The 16,145-nt window shown below is 41.0% G+C and overlaps 1 protein-coding gene across 4 annotated transcripts in view; it reads left to right on the top strand.

Moving 5' to 3' along the window:
• Positions 1–16,145, top strand: part of tspan9a (tetraspanin 9a) — a 232,274-nt gene that overhangs the window by 104,918 nt on the left and 111,211 nt on the right. For 3 of the 4 annotated variants that reach the window (XM_088080084.1, XM_088080083.1, XM_088080082.1), the window contains one exon: positions 10,151–10,230. In XM_088080084.1, the coding sequence (XP_087936210.1) occupies positions 10,168–10,230 (63 nt within the window). In that variant the 5' untranslated portion in view covers positions 10,151–10,167. Of the gene's footprint in view, positions 1–9,125; positions 10,231–16,145 lie in introns of those variants that run through there. The other variant, XM_088080080.1, reaches the window with a different exon arrangement.

Genomic DNA, 16,145 nt, shown 5'->3' with positions numbered 1-16,145 from the left:
AGTATACTTACTTTGCTTGTAAAACCCTGCCTGTCTCTCGTGTCCAGCCTTATCTCTCACAGCACTGATGGACGTGCCTGCAGGAATTAAGTTTAGATTGAGGCTTGGCTGCAGGACTGGCTGCTGGGGCTTTGGGGCTTTACGTGTATTTAATTTTATATGGGTGTGTGAGTGTGTGTGGGCGCCCTGTGTGCACCTGCGTCTGTCTGTAGGTTTATAGATGTGTCATAACTGCTGCTTTTTCACTCAAATCCTGACAAGAGCCACAAACATGCTTCTTCGGTTCTCAGCTGTTGATTCTCACAATGTGACTGTCAGGGTTTTTTTCACGAGAGGACGAATAAACAAATACTGAACTGTTTAAGTGTGTGAAATAACTGACGGAACAGCTTTGTAAATGGTCAGTCAACACCAACTTGAAACTCCCAGATGTGATCAGTGTTCAGAGCAGGGATACTCCCTGCTTTGCCCGGGGGCCACTTTTGCAAAATGACAGGTGGCCAGAGGGCAATGTAATCATTAATAATAGTCATCAGTATGTATAGTAAATTACGCCTATTTTCAACCTTTAGATGTTTGCTTTCATCTTTAATCTTTGCCAACAGGCAAATCAAGTTGAAGCATAGATTGTATAAAATAATGGATGTAGCTACCGACTCAAATTCAGCATTTTGACCATCCCCATATTTTTATTTTTTATTTTTTGGCCAGGAGTGACCATATTAGGACAAGAGTTGGGGCTGTTGAGGAGTGAGGGGTGTATCTGACTCAAAGACTGTAGCGGCACCTCACAGACAGCCTGTCACCCAGCTGCCCAGCTGCCCTGCCCTTAAATTTCAGTAACTTTAAGCCAACATAAAATATAAACGGGTTAGGTATATAATAATTTACCCTCCATACAGTTGTCATGAATGTTGAAATTAGCTATAGAGACTAATCTGTTTTTTGGTACCAGGCTGTGAACATGTTTATTTGTGTTGTAAAATCGGGCATTTTATCATGGGTGTCTGTGGGGATAGACTCACTTCTGGAGCCAGCCTCAAGTGGTCATTTAAAGAATTGCAATTTTGGGACTTGCGTGTTGGTTTAAATTTTCAGCCCCGCAGGCTGCTGCTTGGTTGTAGCATCCCTGCACAGGTCAGGTGTATACCAGATCTGCCCAGATGTCAGTCAGGGGATCCATAGGGATCCTCTCCTGGAACTTTTTTTTATTTAAAAAAACTCTATTTTGATGTTTTTAATGCACTCTGGCACTGCAACTTATATATGTTTAAAGTCCCAAAAAAGTCCTTGTTTGAATCAGTTACTTTAGAAAATGGTTAGCGGGCCACCCAGCACCCTATCTGGCCCACAGGTTGTAAGTTTAGTCTCATTGCTGTAGAACGTTTGACTTTAAGAAACAATGCTTGAACCTTTCCAGGTTTAGTGCCGTTATCTGGAGTCCTCACATGCTATCACAGATGGATCTTCAGGAGAGCGTGATGGCATAAATTCCTAATTAACACCCTTTCCAGACACCTTTTATTGACTTGCGGTTGCAAATCACCCTAGAATGACTGAAGAATGGCGGTTCTGTCTGGCCGACCTCATCTCAGAGGGTAATATTCAGAGCGTTATTAAAGGGCACGATAGAACCATAAATATCAAAGCAGATTGACATCTGATTTTAATTTGATTTGGGAGACGAGGCAGATGTCAGAATTAATGGCTTGTTAGCACATCTCCGCTCAGCTCCATATTCTTCGACTGGTAGTCAGTGTCATCATCTTCCTGGTTGTTTAGTTTGTTCTTATACTGTTTACTGTATGGTCCAAACAGCATGTCATGCAATGCAATGCAATGTCATGCTATCAGTGGTGTCTGTGTGTGTCCACAGGGACAGACATGGCCAAGCGTTGGCTGTCACATATTGTGTGGGAGGAAACCCTTTGTAGTTTTAATCCTGTCCTTATACCCAGGCCTTGATCATACATTCACACCAGGATCATGTGCTGTTGCATGTCATATACTACACGTCTGTAGGTCAGATATGGTTTCAGATTGACCGGTCAAAGGTATGCGGCACTAATTCCTTCTGTAATATGAGTAAAGACATATTAGCAAGTAATTATCTAGTAGACATTCTTTGTTATACGTTTAAAATCCAGCAGCCCCTCTTTTTGAATGTCTGAATTACTAACCTGCAGACAACATCAGTTACATTTCTTGACAGGTACAACCCTTATACTGTCATTAAAAAAAAACAAAAACAATTTTCTTAAAGGCTCCTCGACTGACATTTTAATGGAGCCAGTGTTTTATTTTGGGGATGCTGTCATGTGTGAGATGGCCTTGTGACTGTGGCGGTGATTGTCATGATTCAATTCCAGTCAGTAAATCAGAGACATTCACTGGCAGGATATCAAAGACATTAAAAAAAAAACAAAAAAAAAACACCTGACATTTTCCCAATGAAAGACATGCCTTCATTAATTTGGCCAAAAATAGCGATTCTAAATTTTTATTTTTTCTAGAGGCATCTCGAATGGTGATTGAATAAACATAACCTTTATATAACATATTAACAACTTAATTTAATTTTGGTTGTATGGGAAACTTCGGAGATCACAGACGTTGATTCAGTTTTAAAAGACCATAAGATTTGAAGGGGATTTCATCAGCAAGGAGGTTTCTGTAACATTTTAGCCAAATTCATGAGCAATTTTAGTGTAATTCACCCCAGATCACCTTCATCTATAAGCACAGCACTCCTACATCTCATATGTTTAATTTTGTCAGCTCTGTTGAAGGCAGCCATGGTCTTTCATCCAGTGACATTTTGGGGAAAATGAGTTTCATAGATGAGTAGAGCTACATTTTATGATTTCACAATGGCTAAATCTATCAATTATTTTTTGATTAATAGAATAATTAGTCATGCAGAATTTTAAAAATACCCACAGGAGATTATTACAAATAACCAGAGTCATGTAAAGTATTGAAATTGCCCAAAATAAACTGCAATAATAATAATAATAATAATAATTTAAGACTGCAAGACTCAAGAAATAAAATCTACCAAAACAAACTTCTGAAGTAATGACCAAAGGCCTTCAAAAAAGACACACACACATATACACACAGAGATACACACAGTCTCTGCAGACACTCTCATATATTATGTTATGGTATCAAATAACATTCTCTCAAGCAAACTCGGCTTTCAGACAAACAAACTGCTCTGTCATTTTTTTGCAGACGTCACAGATAAAGTGCACCAAGAAGGCACTTTATCAAAAGCAGATTTCAAAGAACTTTATAACATGAGTGGGTTTCTTTTTCTTTCTTTTTTTCTTTTTTAGCTTTACCCATTCATATTCTGTCCTTCTTTCTTCTTCTGTAGTGCAAACTAACCAAACCTTCCTTTGCCTGTTTCTGGTTTCTGATGGCATGTAGCTGTTGTTTGGATTCTAATTTACTGTGTAGTTTTAGTATTATTTTAAAAGGAACGAGTTGTTAATATGCTGGGTATCACACTGCAGTGGATTTCTGTAAACCAGACTCTGACAGAGATGAAGAATTCCAGCTGTGGCCTTTCATTTAACAGTGGTAAACTGGTTTAACCAGTCAATAAAATCACACCGTGTTCAGGCTGTAACTAAATGTGCTGCTGGTGCAAAAGACAAGTTGAATTCAGTGTTTATGATATGGATCTTTCTTTAAAAGGCTACACCATAAATTTTACAACTGAATATCTGTATACTTATAATGAAGAGTACTATTCTGAAAACAGTGACACAGTGACTTCTTTGGCTCTGTAGGGAACTTTAAAGTCTGAGAAAATAAACCTAATGATGTTTTAGTGATGCTATTAGAGCTAAATGAATGGCTTTGAATTTATGAATTAATTTCTAACAGTATTTCATGAAAAGTGAGATGTGAAGTTTCAAGGATGTGGGTGCTTACCATAGACTGTATACAAAAGGCAAGGGCAGGCAGCTTTATTTGAATAGCACATTTCAAACAACAGTGGATGTGGCTACTGTGATGTCACCCATTTGTTTGTGGATTCCCATTTTGAAGCCTCAAGTTGGACATTCATTGCCGTCTTGGTTTCTTGGAGCCAGAAGAAACCATATTTGGATAAGAGATTGGAGCTGGAGGAGCGAGGGGTGGATCTAACTCGCAGACAGTCAGTCAATCAAGAAGCCTCGCACTTAAATATGCATAATTTTAACCCTCAATAAAATGTAAAAGGATGAGAAATGTACAAATTAAGCCTGTAGTGCAGTTGTCTTGAATGTTGAAATTTGCTATAGAGACCAAAACATTTTTGTTGTACTAGGCTGTAAACATGTTTTTTCTGCTGTAAAGTTGGGCATTTAAACATAGGGTTCTGTAGGCACTGACTTAACTTTTACTTTTAGTTTTACTTTATTTGATTACTTTTAAAGCCAGCCGCAAGTGGCCATTTGATGCGCTGCACTTTTTGGCACCTGCTTATTGGCTTCATTTTTCAGCTCCGGAGGTTGCCACCATAGGTGTCATGTCATGGGGAGTCTCACGAAAACCTGTAAATGGGCTGCATTATGGGAAATGTAGGATGCTGTAATTCTAAAAGTCAAGATATCTTGGCTGCTGCTGCTTCAACTCTCACCACTCCTTTATTTTATAATCTCTCTCTTGTACAGCCCCAACCTCATTAAAGAGGATGATCCTAAATTACTAGATATTTCTCAGACAGTTATGAATACAAAAAAAAGTTAGAAGGTACCATAAATGAATAATTAAGATAAATGAAAAAGTAAAATCAATATTAGATTTCTGTAAAGTCCCCAAACTGTGCCAGATGCTACCTAATAGGGGTGTGTGGGAAGGCTTGAAATGATAATGCAGGTGGATACAGTGCTCTGGAAAATATACATATGTTTTCTTGTTACAATATTTGTTTATCACATTTTCCACCAACATAATGCCTGTCCCACACAAACTGAACCAGCGAGTAATTAAGCTTATTAATCAAGGCTCGAATCTTTATTTGGTTTGTATAAAAATGTATAACGCCACTCAAATTACAAGGACAGGATTATTTAAGTTATTGACGCTGAATAAAATTACAGTTTTTAACTAGTCTTGATGATTGGTAGAATGCATGCCATGCTGCTATCATAGCAGAGATATATAATCATTTTAAAAACATTTACGTTCAGTTATTATTTGTTGGCACAATAAATTGGAATTATTTATATTTTAGAGATAACATGTAATCAAACAAAACATTTGAAGATTAAGAAGAGGCTTTTATGGTATCTGAGTCATTCAGCTGTTGTTTAAATCTATGTTTGTAATTATGTCTTTCGTTATCTAATTAAATAGCAACAAACCTCAGTACATTTTACTTTACTCCCTACTGTTTGTAATTTAGATCACATACTGCTGTTGTATAATACTGTCCACCAAAGATTAAAAAAATCAAATGCATGTACTGTACTTCTTAAAGTAAACCTTAACCTCTTCTGAAATGGAGACATCAGTTGACTCACTCACCTGACACCACTTATTTGTCATTATTTGTTAATGGTGAGACTGTAGTCGCACTGGGACTATGAAGTGTTTCTATTACATTTGGTGCAGAATTTTCTGAAGAGCTCTGAGCGCATCCCTTTTGGTTTCCTCTGAGCTCTTATCTCCTCGGCCCTGTCTGTCTTTGCACCATATACATATGTTGAAGGAGCTGCCAGATTTACTCAGCATCACAGAGAATGTTTGAATACAATCTCGTCCCACTCACACCCTCCATCTCAGCCCAGGCTTCCAGCTCTGGCCTCCCTCTGCTGTGCTGTGCATATTTTTCATGTTCTCTCCAAGCCTCAACTCCTCTGTGTCATCCCACCGACGTCCATTTCTCCAGAGTCTCGGTTAGTGTCTTTCTCTCTTGCTTTGCTCCTTCAACCTAATGCAGAGGCGCAGAGCCCCGTTGCTCCGAGTCGATGGATGGATCTGTGCGTGGAGGGAACAGGCTCGGATGTGTCCTTCAGGCTACTTGAGGAATCAGTAGCATGCACACTAAGGGCCCCACTGAGCTCTGATAAATGTGTGTAACTCTCAGAGAGAGCAGCACTGACGTAGATTGTATTGAATTTAGAGTTAAGGGCCTGAAACTCATTGGATGGAAAGCACCTGGATTCTGACAGTCTTTGCAGCTTTTCACATTCTCATTCAAAGGTACTGATGGGAAACCTTGTCACTTCAAACTTGCATGCAGCTATTTTAATCATGTGACATCTACCTTTGGCAGCCATACTAATGATTTCCCTTTATCATTTGGCGTTGCTTTCTTTTCCAGATAATAGACCTGTCTCTGGGGCTGAAAATGTGTGGTTACAGACACTTGAGGGTTTGTGGGGGCTGAACCAAATTATCTGTTAAAATAACAGTGTGAGATCAAAGTCTCCCAACTCCAATGTGTGAAATTTTGAGCATTTTGTAATCTTTCAGTTAATTAAAGCTTTTCAGAGACATATCAAAAAAAGCATGATCAAGATGCAGAGTAGGCACACGTTTTGTTAGTTCCTGAAAAAGTGGAAATATGTGAAATTCTCCTGACAGCAGTGATAATGCCCTAACTGTGAGAGTTCTTGAGAGAGATATTTATTAACTATTTCAATTTCTTCTTAACAACCTAAACATAGCAGTGTCTGTAACACTTGGTTTTTGTCTCTGTATAAGAGAATAAGGTATTTGCCAGTGACTCCAGAAAGGACATATATGACCACTGAAGAGTACCATCTAAAGGTGCACGTTTTAAGCACGTTTAAAGTTGTAAAACAGTCAAAGTTAAGCACCAAAACTATGCGGCTATTAGGTTCAGGAAAAACATCACCGTGCTTTAAATTACGTTTCTAACGTAATTTAAAGCAGCATTATGCAACTATAAATTTATTGTTGAATTTTATTCTGAGGTCGTCAAATATGTATTTGGTTTATGGTCAGACCGAATTACCAACCCAAAATGTTGGTTTTTGACAACTTAGAAATTAAACTCAAAAATCAACTAAAAGTTGCATAATGTTGCTTTAGGTGACACAAACCTTAGATATGTAATGTCAGGTCATGCATACATAAAATAAGTCAGTGTTGAATTTTACTTGGGACACAAACAGCAGTCTTTTGGCAGAAAGTCCGGTATTTCTTTACCCATCAAAACACCTTGACCTCCTCCCTACACAGACGTTGTTGCTCTTTTTACTACATCACATTCCCATCATAATTACAACAGCCTCTTTGTTTGTTTGTATTTTGTGGTGAGGGCAGGCTAAAAAATTGATAGGAGTTCAAATTTGTACATGAAATTTAATTTTTTTTTTCAACAACAAATAAGCAGCTACTGTGTTACCTGTGATACAGCCAATCAAGCTGCAGCTGCAGCGGACACAAGTTTATGCAAATTGTTGTGTATAGTGGGGCTGCACGGTAAAGCAGTAGTTTGACATTTTGGGAAATTCATTTGTTGGCTTTCGTGTGCTTACTTTAGCTTAGTTTAGAAGACACGGGGAAGAAGCTAGCCTGACTTTGTCCAAATGAAGCAACACCTACCAACTCCTCTAAAGCTCACTAATGAGCTTGTTGTATCTAATATTTTTAATCCCTACAAAAACCAAAGTCTTCCAAAAAGTTGTGTTTTTTATAGGAAAAATGTGCTGGAATATGGGGACCTGGTAATGGTAGATGGATTTTTGTTTGTTTGTTTGTTTTACTGTAGGACAGAGCCATGCTAGCTGTTTGCCCCTGTTTCTAGACTTGGTGCTTAGCTACACTAACAGATTTTTAATGATATCCCTTACTTCATTTAGATTATTTTGATTTTTGAACCATCATACTGACTTTCCTTTTTTTTTTCTTTTGCATTAAACCACTATACATGCACTTCCTCAAGGCTCTTTTTTACTTCCCAATGGTGAAATGCAAGAGTGTTGGATTAGCTTGTCTGTCGATTGGGTATTACTGGATTTACCTCTAAGACCATTCAGTGGAAACTCTCTCCATCTGTCTGGAGGCTGAGCCATCACCGGCACTCAGCTGACAGAAGACCATTACCACAGCAGAACAATGTGCAGTGTGGTGGTAGAACTGATTTAGCTTGACAGTCCTGGTGAAAAAGTTGATTCTGGGAGTCAATAAGGGTATTTGTATTGTTATTCCAATTGTTTCTGTCACCTGAGTTTAGAATTAAGCTCAGGTGAGCTCACACAGATGGATACAACCTGAAAACAGCAGTATTTGTGCTTTTTAATTGAAATTTGACGGTTTTCACAGTCACAATTGCTATTTTAAGAATAATGCAAATGTGGATATCTGGGGAGATGGGTGAATTTTAAAGTCAAAGCCAGGAAATGTCTTGTCATTTTGGCATGTGAATCAGAGGGGCTGTTCAGGTTTGACCCTGGCTTTTCCTCAGAGAGTGTTCAGCATCTTAAAGCCACTATCCCGTTTCCATGCTTCAGATGGTGCCATAATTCCAGAGCCTGGACACTGCCAGTTAATTGGGTCCCCCTTACATGGATGTGGGCAGTGCAGTGATGAATAACAGAGCAACAGCGTGACCAAACTGTAGCTCAGTGCTGTCGCCACCACCCACATCAAATGCAGTAATCACTCTGGAGATAGTCCCCACATGTTTCAGGCTGATTTCAGGCAAGATTAATCAATGAAATGGCATATAACACATTGAAAAAGTGTGAGATGAGCTATACTGACACGTGTGGAGTGGCAGGTGCAGGTATCAGCTGCAGACTGACTGACTCTCTGCATGCAAAAGAGCTGCCTGTAATTTCGATCTAACACAAGCACACACACACCAACCCTGCTACTCCACGCACAACCCCTTGTCATTATACTTACACAATTACCATGACACTTCATATTTTTTGTTTGTTTGTTTGATATTGCAAAACTCATCTCTGGCCTCTCAATTCCCCTAACAGCAAAGATGAAATTGCTGAACATGTATAGTCAAAGCAAACACAGTGATGGGCTTATTAAAGACACGGGGAGCAGAGAGGAGGAGCTCGGGTCTGGCTGCAGCTGCTGCATTGGCTGCTCAGCAGCAGGGAGGGACTGGGGGAGATAGAGAGAGGGATAGAGAGAGAGGGAGAGAATTGGGGGAGGAGGGCAGTGCTCTTGTTGGGAGATAGGGAATGCCCGTTAGTTGCGTCTGCCGATAATAGCACATCAGCCGGAGCGCTGCTATTGGGAGAGCAGAGCGCAGGCAGTGCGGAGGACTGAGCCGCTGAGCGCAGAATGGCACACGAGAGAAGACAGGCACATTAAGAGAGAGACAGAGAGAGAGTGAAAGAAGGGAGGGCGCATCAGAGCTCACTGTGAAGAGCAGGACAGGGAAGGAGCAGAGCAGTGGAGAGAGGACGGGAGAAAAGTTACCAGGTCAGCAAGAGAAGGTGGGAGTGGAGCAGCTGAGACTCGCCGGTGTCTCTCCCACGGGAACACAGCAATAAGCAGCACAGGAGGGGAGTACTGTAACTTATTCCCTGAAGGACAGTCCAGTCATAAAGCGAGGGGTTATGCTCCTCACAGGACTCTTCTGCATAGCTTCAGGACTATCACAGCAAGACAGCAGCAGCTATCACTGGCAGAGGTGCCTGAACAGGGCAGTTCTACTCACCTCTTTACTGGAGACTTTCTTACCCAACTGTGTGATCTGAGGTGGATGTAGTTTCTGTGAGGCTTTTCCTTTTTTTTTTAGTTTTTGCATCATAGTGTGAAGCAGTGGAGACTTGGAGGTCGAGTTGTTCGGTCCTGTCATTCCTGAGACTATGGTAGACTGTGCGTCAGGGAGCCCTTCATCAGCAGCTGTAGCCCTAGAGCATGGAGAAGTCCAGCAGTGAGGAGTCAGCCATTCACCGTAGCCCGTCTGTAGATAGCCGTGACTCAGATTTTGCCCAGGCGTCCACGTCTGGCCGCCCGTTTGGCGGCCGCGGCTTCACTGCCGGCGCTTTCTACGGCTCCACGGGGCCGCGCAAAAACGCACAGCAGGGGCAGGCTGGAGCGGCAGCTGACGCCAGCGCAGGAGACAAGACCAACACCAAGTACAGCTCCCCCAAAGGCAGCAAATACGTAGTCTTTTACCTGGATCTATCCTTTGTGTTCCTTTTAGAATTCAAGAAGTGCAACATGGCAAGGGGCTGCCTCTGCTGCTTGAAGTATATGATGTTCATCTTCAATCTCATCTTTTGGGTAAGTGGCTCATCTTTTTCTTAGTGGTTTTCCTCATCACACATGTTCATATTGATTGAGCTGATGGTAATGATACAAATGTGGGCTGAAGAGATCATGCTGACTGAGTAACTCTTATCATTGTCCATATTTGTGGTAGCACATATGAAGTCTCAGTGCATGTTAAGATTTTTAAAAGAGTTATTCAGTGTGACAAAGTGATGGTTGTCTGTGCAATCATGCATTTCTAATCATTACATCAGGCTGTTTATGCCTGTTCCTCCCTGTGCAGTGCATGTTGCTATTCCTGGATATCATGACATAGTCTGTGGCATTGCACCAGGTCTTCTTTTGTATGTGACGGGGGGTGGGGGGTTCATTAAGGTCACTCATTCAGATGGTTATATGATTTACAACAAACAGGCTGAAAAGGTTTGAGGTTGAAATGCGTGCAAGTGAAAGAGTATATGCCTCTACAGCACAGTTACATTGATGGGCAACACAATATGCGCCAAGGGGATATGAGGTGAGGTGGTAAAGAGTTTCTGTTGATTCTGGAGAAGATGATCTTATTCTCTCCCTTAATGAAATGTCTGTACTCTAGGGTAAAACTATGATCAATTATGGAGAAAAGTACAGGTAAAGTTCAGAATTTTGGCACTTAAACATTTGGCTCAATCTGTGTGATTTAATCGCTGACATGATCAATATTTGTTGTAATAGTATTGAGGGGGGGTCATTATGTGATAGTGCTCTGTGTGCCAGATCTATTCACAAATAGATTTCATTCAGAGAAATGGCAGGCTCTGCTGTGTACCCATGCATGGGCATTTGTTGTAGAAGTGGGCATCCCTTGAATGTTTACAGAATGGATTAGAGAGCTTATAGGTTATGAGGCCAAGTCTTTTGTGTGGATGCAGCGAAGCGTGAAGCGTAAAAACACCCCAACACTGGGGACTCTACCAACCCCTGCCCACCATGTCAGTGGGCTGTGAGTCCTGCTAACTGGGGCACATTGGAAAGAAACAGAGTGGGCATTAGTTTGAGCCCAGCTGTGAACAGGCCAGCATTGAAAACACACACACGTATACATGCACCACACAAACCCCGACATCCATCCCGTTGTCCACTCCATATACTTACATGAATAGCACCACAAGTGGCCAGCCGCGGTGGCCTAAAGCTGTGGACGTCTCTCATGCTTCAGACCAATATCTCTATACCATTCATTTATCATTACCCAGTCAACAACCCAGGGCGAGAGTGATGGGCAGATTAACAAACGGCTCAGAGGCTCTTCATCGTGGCTGGCATTGATGTGACGTTTGTTTAAGGAAGTGGAAGGGTCAGAAAAGATCAGCTGATGATGGATTCATTAATGCAGACATTGACGTACTTTGGTGTGAGCAACTCTTTTTGAGCTCTTCAGTGTGTGTACAGGTCAAGTGAGTGCTGCTCAGGCCTTGAAATCACTACTGCTTTCGATAGGGAGGGAAATTTGAGGCAATTTCCTAAATTGATTGCCAGCAACATGAATGATCGATCGACGGTTAATAATTTATTACAAAATGCATATGCTCTCTTTGTTTAAACGGGTGATTTTGGCTATTTTTAAAGCATGGACAATGTTGATAAGGTGTTTAAATCAAACATTTAATAACCACAAGTATATTATTTAAATCATAAAGTGAATAAGATAAAAATGATGCAATCAGAATTCCTGTTCCTGACCCATTTACATTTGTTGTTAATTAATGGCCAAACAAAATTCAATTGATTGAACAGAATTTAAAGGTTATTCAAGAGGACACCCATTAGATAACACTAAAATAAAATGCCGCTTTAAGGCTAATCTTTTCTTTCATCCACAACTATAGGTTATAACCTGGCATTGTGCCAGACAATACAGCTTAAAGATACTATTACAATATTTTTAGGCTATATCACAATACACAATATACATTTGTATTTCTAATTATTTGGAAATCTTCTTTAAACTACTGTAGATTAAATACAAAAATATTGATTAAACTACAGTTACAATATAGTTAAATAAAGCAGCTACTGACATAATAAAGTGAGATAAAGTCTTGTCATAATAAAAGCTAAATAAAGTGCTGTATTGCGATACATCGAGTATATTCAATATATCGCCCACTTTTAACCTGGCAGTGTAACAATACATTGATCTAGATTAATATAAAGATTCAATGATCAATGATGAGATATTATAAATGCAAAGTGAAAACACTGAAACATATCGCGCCTTTGATTTTAAACGCCTGTGCAACGTTTGTGTCACTATTTTTGTACAGGTGCAGAAATGTAAAAAATGAGAGGATATTGGAAAGTATTACTGATATCCTCTATTGATCACAGGCCTGTGAAGAGAATCAAATTAAAATTGTTTCATGCCAGACTTTGTTTTGATATCAACAAATATTGTATGGCTGTTCAAAGAACCAAAATCGTATTGTATATTGATAAAACCTGGGATATACACCCCTACTATAACTTTAAGATTGCTTGCCCTGAAGATGAAAAGATGAAAGGGACAGGTGCTCACTAATTGAAGTGAAGTCAGACCTCCAACACATCATAAATGTAATGTGCCAATACTTCTCTGGCAAAAAGAAAACTATGGTGTCACAGGTTCTGATCATGGTCACTTAAAAAAAGCCAAAAATCCGGTCACTAAAAACACCTGCGAAGACAGAATCCATCTCCTGGAAACCTGTAAGTGATGTTGCTCCAGCTTTGCACATTCACATTTATTCTCTATCCATCAATTCGTTAACGGTGCTTTAATCATTAACTGATGAATTAAGACCCCTCATCGTTATTCTTCCTTTGAGCTGTGAGTTAAAGATGATAGATCAACTCCATATGTGACTCCATTATTGAAGTGACACCATCAGTTACCTGTCTGTCAGTTCAGCCTGTGTGGCTCATTAAATAGCTCTAAAGCTGCCTCAGTGCACTGTTATAGGTGAATCTCAGGCAGAGGTCATGAGGTCATGATTATCCGCTATCTCCTTGAGGGGGCAGTTGCAAGGGATTTGTGTGAAGGCGTTTACTTCCTAGGTTCTCTCCAGGCTCAGTTTGTGCTTAACCCTTTTCAGTGGCAAAACCCCACCACTAATAACCGGCTGCTGCAAACCACTAATAGGGAGGTGGAAAAGAGGCTTTGGATTTCAAGGCTGGTGGCCTCCGATTCATGTGAAGCCCAGCTCGTTGGCCTCCATGGAATTGCATTACAACCATCCTGAAAGTGTGCAGAAGCTCTCCTTTTAGTGTGAGATTTGAGGACTCTCTTTGTAAGCATGTGTGTTTGTGTTTGTGTGTGCATGGGGGCATTGGGACCTTAAGTGGCTATGGACTTTTCCCAGCGCAGCGCATCCCCTGCTGTGAAATAATTGAATTTTTACTCTGGTAATGTTCACTTAATGAACACCCACTATGCATTTTCCCTTCTGTTCCCGCAGATTGATACTCTTGTTTTCCTCCCACCACTTGATCATTTTAATGACGGTTTAATCAGTGTCCCATGGGAAAAGCGTGGGGTGATGAAGGGCTGAGGATGCAGCATGAGGCTGGTGGTCCGTCCATCAGCATGTGACAGCTCAAAGTTCACTGGCAGCTGGATGAACGGATCCTGGGGCAACCCAGTTGAAGGTTAGCAGAGCTGGGAATAAAGGGTCGCTCGTCAGTGAGGGTCGGGATGGGGTGCCGGCTGGGATACAGGCAGGGGAGGGTGAAAGGTATGTTGTATCTTGACACCCCTGGGACTGCACTGCTCTAATTCTGACACTCCAGGAATCACAAGGTTACTGCAGCTGGTAGGGGAGGTTTTCCTCTGAAGCTCTGACATCTCATCTCGGGACTGAAGGGGGGAATGGTGTGCCGCAGTAACCAGACACCAGGTACAGCAGGGGTCTCTTCTTTCTGACTGTGCACACATGCACAAGCACGCTCTCTGTATCTACACAGCCTCTCTTGAAAGTACGCTCACCACTCCGAACACCATCCGCTCCACGGGGCTTACAGTGGTAACTTGAAGCACAAGGAAAACAGTGGCAGGCACTCCAGGCATCTCCATACATGTGCTCATCCTCAGGCCCCCCCAGCAGTTGTTCATGACCATCTGGCTCCTCTTTCTTATAAAGGATTAGAAGAGTCTGAGCTTCAGGAGGAGTTTCGGGCAGATTAGAGCAGTATTGGGTGGTGCATTTAGGATTGAGAGCACGACTCCTCAGGACAGTTCAATGCTAAAGCCAACAATCATCAAAGCAAATGGCCTTTGTGCTGTGACAGTATGTTGTTTAGCCCGGGGGGGATGCTCTTACACGCATACGGCGGCTATTTGACCAGCCTGATCAGGTGATTGATGTTAAGTCCTGTTGGTGTCAGCCTTGTGAGCATATCAGTGTTGGTGTTCTTGTTGGGAGCAAGGATTTCAGCCTCTTACTCTGCAGTATGTCCTCTGTGCCCACAGCCTCCCCTGTTAATCTCTTCCATTCAAGATTCAATTTGCTGTCCACTGCTGTACTTATTTATCTTGTCCAGTGATACTGAACACCTTTGAAAAGTAAAAAGATTAACCCTTTGAACCCATAATGGATATCAGTTTTTCTTGTGCAGCCTTCCACACGTGTTTAAACCTTTGAAACCTGAGCAAAAATTATGAATTCTCTCCAAAACATGACATAAGGCAATGACCAAATTGCAAGAAATGGTAAAAGGTGACAAGAAAATAACCTGAAAATTCTTTTTTTTTTTAAAGGAGAGAGAGGGGGATAGAAATATTAGTAATTTATCCCTAAATGACTATATTTACGATTATTAGAATTATATATTCAAAATATGGTCAGGTAATTTTCTTGCAGCATTTTACTAATTTGTTTTTAATTTGTGGGTCATTTCTTGTTAAATTGCTTGTTAAATTGCTCAATTTCCTCCTTCCGATGTTTTTGAAAGAAATTAAGCCCATTTGCTTGTGTTTCACAGGGTTAAAAAAGGCCTGGGAATGCAGCACAATGATTTATTCTACCAAATCACAAGCAACATCACACACAAACTCGTTCCCTTTGTTAAAGATAGGTTGTTCAGTAGCTAAATGGGCCCAGCCCAGCTTTGCCATTATTGTGCCATATCAAAAGCCTCATTTGATATTCATATTTAAAAGAAAAGTGTCAGCTCAGCAGCCTTGTCCTACAAGTACATGAGGGGTGGTAGTATCAAAGGCACTGCTTTGTTAGAGTAGAGAAAACCAAATGTGTTTAGCATTCATGAATTCCTGTGCTTACTTGGGGGATTGCTGCGGGATTTATAAACCATTTGGTCCGAGGCAACAGAAGATTAGTTTCCCCATCGATCTAATCACTGTATTTGACATTTGAGGTTTCAAATGTACCCGCGCGCTGATGCTACAAAGAGCGGAGCTATCGACGGACTCAAGGTGGCTTGTAAGGAGTGCATGTGAGCGTCTGTGTCTGGTTGGAGTGTAATTCCATAAAACATTTCACACTGGCTGTTCCCCTTTCCCCGCTGGGATTTTTCGATCCGAAGTGCCGAAGCAATTTGCCTGTTTTTCATTCTCCATATTGGCACATGAAAAGTTCAGTCATGTTTTATGGCTCAAGAAAGCGTGTATTGTAACAAACTTTCTTTTCCTTTTTTTTTTTTTTTTTTCTCAAGAGGCTCAGCTGAACTCCATCAGTCACTGCCAGGTGAAACAAGGATTGGGGCACGGGGAAATAGATGAGGGTTGAGTGCGCTCTGCGAGATGATGAAACAAGCTGTATGTACCGTGCTGTCAGATGCATTTAATTCCGTCAATCCACCGTGAAAGGCTGGCCCTTGAATTGGCTTTGAATATGAAATGGCGGATTGAAGCATCAACCTCAGCCAGTCTGTCCACCGAAATTTTACGCCTC

The sequence above is a fragment of the Plectropomus leopardus genome, chromosome 7, assembly GCF_026936395.1.
Source record: "Plectropomus leopardus strain MGB_pleo_1.0 chromosome 7, ASM2693639v1, whole genome shotgun sequence".
Classification (NCBI taxonomy): domain Eukaryota; kingdom Metazoa; phylum Chordata; class Actinopteri; order Perciformes; family Serranidae; genus Plectropomus; species Plectropomus leopardus.
This window is presented reverse-complemented; position numbering and strand designations above follow the sequence as displayed.